Here is an 8713-nt window from a genome sequence, read left to right as displayed (position 1 = left end):
AGAAGCCAGGCATGGCGATGCTTGCCTGTAATACCAGCAGTCTAGAGCCCGAGGCAACAATACAGACTGACCAGACCAGTCTGGCTAGCCAGGGTTCCAGACTAGCCAGCGCCATATGGAAAATTTCATAGCTGCTCTCAGCTACACACTGAGGCTGCACCTCAGAAAACACTAAACGACCCGACCCGGGAGCGGTGGCGCACACCTGTCACCTCAGCACTCAGCAGGCCAAGGGATGGGTAGTTCAAATTCAAGGTCAGCTTGGGCTATAGATTGAGTTCAAGATCAGCCTGGGCAACTTAGTCTCAAAGTACAGAGTGAGGATCGAACTCACTCACTGTTGTTGCACTCTTCCCAAGCATGGTACAAGGCCGCTAGCTTCAATCTCAGTGCGGAAGGGTGTGTGTGTGGGGGGGTGTTGCCTAACCTCTGGAAAGCAGAGTTGAGGAAGAGCATGCATAGATGGCCAAGGCTAGGCACTACTACTGCTTAGAAAGCACAGAAGATCCAGGCCCGGCCCTGGAGTTAGGTTCCAGTGCAAGCTGGGGTCCTCCACTAGGTTACTGGCTCCAGCCAGGGCTCGCAGGGTGGCTCAATGCCTCTCTTCTCAGTACTAGGGATTTGGGGCGAATCGGGGTGATGGTAACAGAGCTCTGTGGAAGGAGGCTGAGAGATCCTTCTACTGGGAAGGTCCGGTTCCGCACCCGACCCAGATCTCAGGTACGCTCGGCCCGGGACGCGCTGGGGCCGGATGGGGGTTCCCGTTCCTCTGCCTGGTCTCCCCCTCCATTCGCGATCACTTGGTCGGCGCCACTGCATCTTGTGTGTGCCGGGCCCGCCCGCACTGCGGGGACAGGCGCGGAGCCGCCCTGGGCGCACGGCGCTCGCGGGCTGTGGTCTGGGACGCGCGGGCGGGCGGAATGGCGCGACTCCGGAGCTGTTAGCGCGGCGGCGGGCACCGCGGGAAAGCCATGGCCCGGCGGCGGCGCCGCGCCTGCATCGCCCTCTTCCTGGTGCTGCTCTTCGCCTTCGGCACGCTCATGGGGCTGCGCACGCTCAAGGCCCCGGACGGGCTGCCGGCGCTGGGCCCAGGCCCGGAGCTAGCACCGTTCGAGAGGCGTCCCGAGGGGAACCCCGCGCCCGCCCGCGCCCCGGCTGCCCCCGCCGCGCCGCCGCCGCCCCCGCCGCGCACCGCCGCCCCGCGCGCCTCGCTGGGCCCGGCCGAGGCCGATCCTGCGCCCCGGCAGAGCCTGCGCGTCTACTCCGATCTGCATGCCTTTTACTATTCGTGGTACGGGAGCCCGCGGCGCGAGGGCCACTACATCCACTGGGACCATGTCATGGTGCCGCACTGGGACCCCAAGATCTCGGCCAGTTACCCGCGTGGCCGCCACAGCCCTCCAGATGACTTGGGCTCCAGCTTCTACCCAGAGTTGGGGCCTTACAGCTCGCGGGACCCCGACGTGCTACGAGAGCACATGACCCAGCTCAAAGAAGCTGCAATCGGTGAGCCCCTGCGTTCCCCTGGCCAGTCTGTCCCCCAGCTTCGCCCTTCCTCCCTGAACCACAGTTCTTGATGTCCCGCCACAGGGTCCCTGGTCCCACTCTCCCGCCAGGCTGTCCTTGTAACCCTTCCCTCCCACTCTTATCCCGGGCCCACTACACACTACCTCCCCTTCCAATTTTCCACTACCTTCTGGGCCTGTCTGACCCTCAACAACCCCAGGGCCCTTCCATAGGGTTGTTGGGGGTGTGTGCAGCAGAGCTATCCCGAGCAGGGACAGTAAAAAGAGCAGCTGTAAGTCTGTTCCAGGTTTCAGGAGAGTGAGGCCTGGGGGTCCTAGCCCTTCAGGGGCGGCCCATCTAGCTGGGCTGAGGGGTGGACACAACACAGGAGTTTTTTCATCAAGTGCTCAGCCAGCAGAGGCTCTGGAGAACCTTGCACATTACAGGCTGGGGTGGGGGAGGAGGTTCATTTAGTTTAGATTTTTGTCACCGAATTCTGCTAACTTTTAAGGATGCCTTGTTATGCCTTGACATGGTTTATAAACAGGAAGGAGAGCCACTAGGTGAGGATTCAGGTTTAGTGGTGCATGCCAGAATCGTAGCGGTTGGGAGGGTGAGACAGGATTCCCAGTTTGAAGCTAGCCAACTATGCAGCCAGGCTACACAATGGGAAGGTATCTTCAAAATAATAAATGACCAAACGCATAAGCAAATAAGGAGGGGTATGGGACATCTACAAAGATAATTAGGATGTAGGCTATTCTGTCCAGGCTTGCTTTCGAGACCGGCAGTCACTCAAGGCAAGAGCTCTCGCCCATTGGAAGCATGAGCATAAGATTTCTCTTCAGGTAGGACCTCAGAGGTAGGGCTGTGGCTTCCAGATCAGCGTGGCATGGCCACTCTTTCCCCTTCTGTCTGCTACTTGATGCTGCACTCCCTAAGCCTGGCTCCTTTGGCGTCAGCACTTCAGCACTGCTGGCGTGGACAGCTCCAAGGCCAGCTGAGCTCTGGGCCTCGGATCTGTCCCTAGGAACCTGGCAGGCTCCTGGCTCGAGGTTTTCAGGAAGCATACAGTTGGAAATTATTTCTGATAAGAAAATCTCTGCGGAGAGGGGAGGTGGCGCGCTGTGTGCCACTGAAGGGGTTTCTGTATTATTCAGGAGTTTTGGTTCTTTCCTGGTATCCACCTGGCATGGCTGATGATAATGGAGAGCCCACAGACGACCTGGTACCTGCCATTCTGGACACTGCCCATCAGTACAACATCCAGGTGGGTTCTCTCATTCTGGGAAATGCCCTTTCTTCTCTTCCCTCCCCCTTCCCCTACTCCTCTTCTGGAATTTCTCATAGTTTGTATATTCCTGGCTGTCCTGGAACTTATTCTGTAGACCAGGCTGGCCTCCAACTCAGAGATTCACCTGTCTCTGCCTTCCAAGTGCTGGAATTAAAGACTTGTGCCACAACTGCAAGGCTGAGAATGCCCCTTCTCTGCCATAAGGTTGGTGTGGGTGGCTAGGGATGACAGACACATAGTGAGTGTCCCGTACTGGAAGAGGGTCTAGGAGGCTGTGCCTATGTCAGCTGTTAGCATCTTTAGTTTTGAGAAAGCCAAACAGGGGACAAATGGAAGACTGTCTAAGTATCAGTTTCTAATATTTACCTCTATTTTTTAAATTTTGCGTGTGTTTCTCTCTGTGTGAGTATGTGCAGGTGCATGCAGAGGCCAGAGCCATTAGATCCCCATGGAACTAGTTTTGAATCACCTGATGTATGTGCTAGGATCTCAGGTCCTTTGGAAGAGCAGCCAGTGCATTTAACCGCTGAGCCATCTCTCCAGCTCCTTCACTTTTATTAAGTAATACAGGCTAGGCTGGAGAGCCTGATCTTGGATCCTGGGCAGGCAAGAACCAAATGGACCGGCAGAACAGAACTCTAGACTCCACTCCATAGAGCGAAGGACAGTGCTGAGCCTCCATAAGCAGGTTCGCTTTTGAGTGGAAGGATATGCATATGGCCATTTCCCTCAAACACATCAATAGAGGACGTCAGTGATGCTTTTGTGGTGAATGACCAAGAAGCCCCCTCCCTTCGAGGTCACCCCTGGCAGGTTTAACCGATCGTGGCACACTTTCCATTGGCAGAGAGTAGGCACATGTCTTGGTGTGCTCATGACTGGAGCTGACAGAGATGGAAACCTGGATGCCATCCTGCAGCCACCCAGAATGATTCCTGGCTTCCCTGTCATGTGACACAGACAAGCCTCTGCCCTTCGTTTTTGATCTGAAGGGCACTGACAAGCTTTATTGAGCCAATCCTTGCCAGGCATTCCTGCACTCAGCCCCTCCTACAAGCCAGGGCTGGGGGCATTAAGCTTATGTGTTGTGTTCCAGAATATTCATGACCTCCAACTCCTCTGTTTGTGGCAGGTGGCCTTCCATATCCAACCCTACAAGGGCCGGGATGACATCACTGTCCATGACAACATCAAGTACATCATTGACACGTAAGATGGGGGAATCTAGAAGGAAGTAGGGACAGAAGGGATGGAGGGCCAGGCCAGGCAGTACAAGGCTGGAATACATGTGTCCCAAGCAGTTGTTTCCCAGTGAGGGTGCTGGGTTGAGTCAGGTAGCTGAGTTTCAGGTCTCGTTCCGAGAACATAACTGAGTCTTTATTATCCAAGTGTTTCATACATGCTTGTACATATTCACTAAAATACTGTCCAATGCCCACAGGTATAGCTATTGTCTTTAGCAAAGTTTCTGGCTTGGTACTTATAAACTAGTGGTTGGGGGTACAGCAGAGCTCCCCAACCAAGAAGTGAGAAACCACAGTAATCTGTAGTATGAAAAAATAAATAAAAACAACAAAAAGCAAAGTGAAGTTTTGTGTTAAATGTGCCCCAAAAGGTTTTTTTTCTCCTTTTATGGTTCTGAAGATGAAACCCAGGGAGGGTCCTTTGCATGCTAAGCCTGAGCGCGAGCTGGAACCTTCTGTCCCAGCCTTCAAGGAATTACTCTAGAATGGTGATGTGTGCTTCTCTGAGAGGATAGGTTATGACCTGACATCTAAGAAGCTGACGCTTGCTTTCTGTGTGAGCATACAGTTCGTTGGCCATCTGTCAGCTGCGAGAGAGCCCTCACCAAGGACCAACCTTGATAGATACTTTGATCTTGGACTTCCCAGCGCCTAGAGCTGAGATATAAATGTGGTTGTTAAGCTGCAGGGAATGAGTGGGCCTAATTTAGGCTGGCCTGGAGCTCTTTATGTCGCTGAGCGTGACCCTGATCCTTCCTGCTGTTGATTTGAAGCTTCACAAGTGCTGGGACTGCAGGCATGCGACATCAGGCCAGAGGCCCTGGACTCAGTAGACTCAATCCCCAACATTTTTAAAAAAAGGTTTTATTTTTTTATAATATGCATATGTGTGTCTGTGTGTGCCCAGAGGCCAGATGAGGACGCTGGAGCTACAGGCTTGTTACAACTTGATGTAGGTGCTGGAAACAGAACTCAGATTCTGGAGGCACAGCGATTACTTTTAATTTCGAGCCATTTCTCTAGCATAATGGTTCTTTTAAAACGCATATTTAAAGTAATTTTAAAAATCATATTTGCCTCAAAAAACAAAAAAAATCATATTTGCCCTCTCCATTCCTCCCAGATCTATCCCCCATCTCTGTCCCGTTTTTTAAAATGTCTGCTCTGGCCAGGCATGACGGCACAAGCCTTTAATCCCAGCAATTAGGAGGTAGAGTCAGGTGAATTTCTTTTTCTTTTTTTCTTTCTTTCTTTTTTTTTTTGTTTTTTGAGACAGGATTTCTCTGTATAGCCCTGGCTATAGACCAGGCTGGCCTCGAACTCAGAAATCCGCCTGCCTCTGCCTCCCGAAAGCTGGGATTAAAGGCGTGAGCCACCACACCCGATTAGGCAGGTGAATTTCTTAGTTCACGGTTAGCCTGGCCTATTTAATGAGCTCCAGGCCACACAAGACCCTGTATCAAATAAAATATTGGTGATGATGATGTTAGATCTGCAAAGATCTGGAGAAAGGAGAAAATGCCAGGCAGAGAGAACTAGCATGTGGAATGTGCTAAGATGGGACAAGCTCACATGACTTAACAGAAGGGCCAGTTAGGCAGTGGAATCTAATGTGTAGTAAGTAGCAGGACTGAAAATAGGTCAGGTCAGACCAGAAACAGGAATCCTTAGGCCATGGTAAGCAGTGGTCAGATCATATCCTACAGGAAGGCAGGAATAAAGGCTAGATACCAATTAGGAGATTGTTGCTGAAATTCCGATGAAGATGGTGGGCAGGGTGGGGAGAAGATGGGCTTCCGGAAGGGGGCGGGGTGCTGAGAAGGGAGGCAGGCTAATACTTGAATGCATAGACAGCCTCAATATGTGACCGGCTGGATCCCAGAGTGCTGTGAGCTAATCTTACCACAACCAACCGAAGCCTCTCCCTCCTGCTCCTCAGGTATGGCTCCCACGGTGCATTCTACCGTTATAAGAATAGCATGGGCAAGAGCCTCCCACTCTTTTATATCTACGACTCCTATCTGACATCCCCTGAGGCCTGGGCCCACCTCCTGACACAAAATGGGCCTCACTCTATCCGCAACACTCCCTACGATGGGGTCTTCATAGCTCTGCTCGTGGAGGAGAGCCACACCCACGACATCCTCGCGGCAGGATTCGACGGAATGTACACCTACTTTGCCTCCAATGGCTTCTCCTTTGGCTCTTCCCATCAGAACTGGAAAGCTGTGAAGAACTTCTGTGATACCAACAACCTGATGTTCATCCCTAGCGTGGGGCCTGGGTACATTGATACCAGCATCCGGCCCTGGAACAACCACAATACTCGGAACCGGGTCAATGGCAAGTACTATGAGACAGCCCTGCAGGCGGCCCTGACTGTGAGGCCCGAGATAGTCTCTATCACCTCCTTCAATGAGTGGCACGAGGGCACACAGATTGAGAAAGCTGTCCCCAAGACGACGCCAACTCGCCTGTATCTGGACTACCTGCCTCACCAGTCCAGCCTGTATTTGGAGCTGACCCGCCGCTGGGCAGAGCACTTCATCAAGGAAAAGGAGCAATGGCTGATGTGAGGGACTCTCACCCAAACAAACCTCAACAGATCACCAAACTGGTTCAGCTGGGGATATAGGCACTCACTAGTCCCAAGTAGCAACTGGGAGCTCGTGGGTGGACCAGCTAGCTCATGCAGAACAGAGCCTAGCACCTGGACTGGCGGTGCTGGGAAGTAAGGCATGATGAAGCAGGAGAGGGCAAGTGGCTGCAATGGCTTAAGGAACCTCCAGGTCCCTCAGCTTTCAGCTGAGGCAGGTAGTTGTATGGAGTTGCGCAAGCCGCCGTGCTTAGGAGGGTCTCAGGGTTCTAAGCTAGCATGCACCTTACTTCCTTTGGACAGCCACCTTCCGACATCTTGCTGAACACAGGGAACCACATTTGACACTTCTAAGAGGACTTTAAAGTCCTTCTAGTAGACTCCTGTGCCCCATTATCAGGAACACTGAGCACCCATACTAAGCACCTATTGCCTGTCAGGTGCTGGGGAATTTGAGCACGGTTTCCTTCCCAAAGCTTACAGGATCCTGCTTTTGGTATAACTGTAGCTAGCACCTCGGCTGTTTTCGCTCTTTGCAGCTACACCCAGGCTGGGAGTTCAGCTATTTTTTCCTCCAAGATACCTCTGTGACCCGGAGCCTTTCCCAGATGAACTTTTAGTGGTAGAAAGGACTAGGTCATTCCTTTCAGCTGCCTAGGCCAGGGAGGCCACTCACTAGGGCCACTTTCAGTGCTAGTGTGATTTGTATTAAGTTTGAAATGGTGTATGCCGGTACACATTCCTCTTCCAGCTCTCATTAAGTGCTGGCCACTAGGTCAGTCTGGGACACATCAGTGTATGGCTAGGCTGGCTAGCTTTAGCACAGTGGAGATGGATCTGCTTATAAGACTAGTTTACATAAGATTTCTAGGGAGTTAACGAACCAGTGCTTACTCACAAACTAATGCTACTTGCAAGGATCCTTGGTAAAGTAAAACCTGATGAATATTTTCAGCAAGATTCTTGAAAAGGAAATGTTCACTAGACCCTACTGGACTGGTTTACAGGCTAAAGCTGAGCCTTTAACTCTGGGAAATGGCTGCAGATGGAGGAAGTGAAATACTGGTCACTGCAAGGACAACCAGCCCAGTCACCGACACTAACCCCCCCGAGATAGATCAGCTGGGCTGACCACCCAGCTTGCAGCTTAGTTGAAAGGGCTGGATTTAACCCATGGTAACTTTATTCCATGCATATATACTGTGGATATAGCAAGGCAGCAGGAAAGAGCAAGCATCCTCAGATTTTCTGAAGGCTAATCTACATCAACAGCCATAATGCACACATATATCTTGACTGAGAAATCCTACTCTAAGGAAATAATTCAAAAGAAAAATAAACCATTTACAACTGTTTGTAGAAGCAATATTTAATAACAACAAAAGAAAATACAGTTCAACTACCCCAAAATAATTATGTAAATACTCGGTAGACATATGAACAAGGATAAAAGGCTTCTGCATAAACAATGAAGCTAAATAAATTACACATAGAACTATACCAATAAATTAGAAAGTCACTGGCTGAAAAAAGTCAAGATTTTATTTTTCAATATTTCACTTGGGACCCCTAGAATAATTTCCCCAATAACCACTCCCCTGTACCCAGAAAGCTTTGCCCTCAGCTCCTAGACTTTGCTGCATTGGTCCTAAGACTTCTATTCTAGACTGCATTAGTGCTTCTGGCTGGTTTGACATCAAATGTCACTGTTCCCCAGAAAGCAGCTTTTAATGCATTCTAATTCTGTACTCAAGTTACTTAAAGGGGGTGGGGGTGAGAGGGGCACTTAAAATAATAAGGCCACTCTAAGAGAATGTCCTTCCCTCCATTTAATTCTTGGCTGACAAATAAATGTACAGAATAAATAAATATAACCTTCCTCTGGGAACAAGGCTCACCCTGCAGCTTCTGGCTGGCCTACAGGATTCAGAGCCAAGGATGCTGCCTAAAAAGCTAGGCTATAGATGTAGGAACCTCAGCCAATGAGGCTTTGCCATCCAGTAGCAGACACATAGTATCCAGCATGGTCCTTGGGTCCTCCCAAGTTTCATGAACAGGACCCCTGTGAAGGGA

General features: G+C 50.9%; 2 protein-coding genes across 4 annotated transcripts in view; one reads left to right on the top strand and one right to left on the bottom strand.

Moving 5' to 3' along the window:
• Window positions 1–864: 864 nt before the first annotated feature.
• Window positions 865–8707, top strand: Maneal (mannosidase endo-alpha like). Of its 3 annotated transcripts, none has more exons than XM_021161532.2 (4): window positions 865–1506; window positions 2667–2776; window positions 3933–4009; window positions 5984–8707. In XM_021161532.2, the coding sequence occupies exons 1-4, from the start codon at window positions 972–974 to the stop codon at window positions 6618–6620; spliced, it is 1359 nt and encodes a 452-aa protein (XP_021017191.1). In that variant the 5' UTR covers window positions 865–971; the 3' UTR covers window positions 6621–8707. The 3 variants fall into 3 exon arrangements, with proteins under 3 accessions (XP_021017191.1, XP_029331593.1, XP_021017192.1); XM_029475733.1 differs by having other exon boundaries at window positions 6261–6371; XM_021161533.2 differs by lacking the exons at window positions 865–1506; window positions 3933–4009 and having other exon boundaries at window positions 2706–2776.
• Window positions 7663–8713, bottom strand: part of Yrdc (yrdC N6-threonylcarbamoyltransferase domain containing) — a 4753-nt gene continuing 3702 nt past the window's right edge. Inside the window, exon 5 of the mRNA XM_021161234.2 lies at window positions 7663–7679. Coding sequence (XP_021016893.1) covers window positions 7663–7679 — 17 coding nt within the window. The remainder of the gene's footprint in view (window positions 7680–8713) is intronic.

Source organism: Mus caroli, chromosome 4, assembly GCF_900094665.2.
Source record: "Mus caroli chromosome 4, CAROLI_EIJ_v1.1, whole genome shotgun sequence".
NCBI classification, from domain to species: domain Eukaryota; kingdom Metazoa; phylum Chordata; class Mammalia; order Rodentia; family Muridae; genus Mus; species Mus caroli.
The sequence above is the reverse complement of the archived record's forward strand: the minus strand, read 5'-3'. Positions and strand labels throughout refer to the sequence as shown.

Excerpts from the sequence above, each read along its gene's own strand:
- Maneal (XM_021161532.2), top strand. The coding sequence starts at position 972 with ATGGCCCGGCGGCGGCGCCGCGCCTGCATCGCCCTCTTCCTGGTGCTG. Across the intron at positions 1,507-2,666 it reads GCTCAAAGAAGCTGCAATCG|GAGTTTTGGTTCTTTCCTGG; the intron begins GTGAGCCCCTGC and ends TGTATTATTCAG. Across the intron at positions 2,777-3,932 it reads CCCATCAGTACAACATCCAG|GTGGCCTTCCATATCCAACC; the intron begins GTGGGTTCTCTC and ends TGTTTGTGGCAG.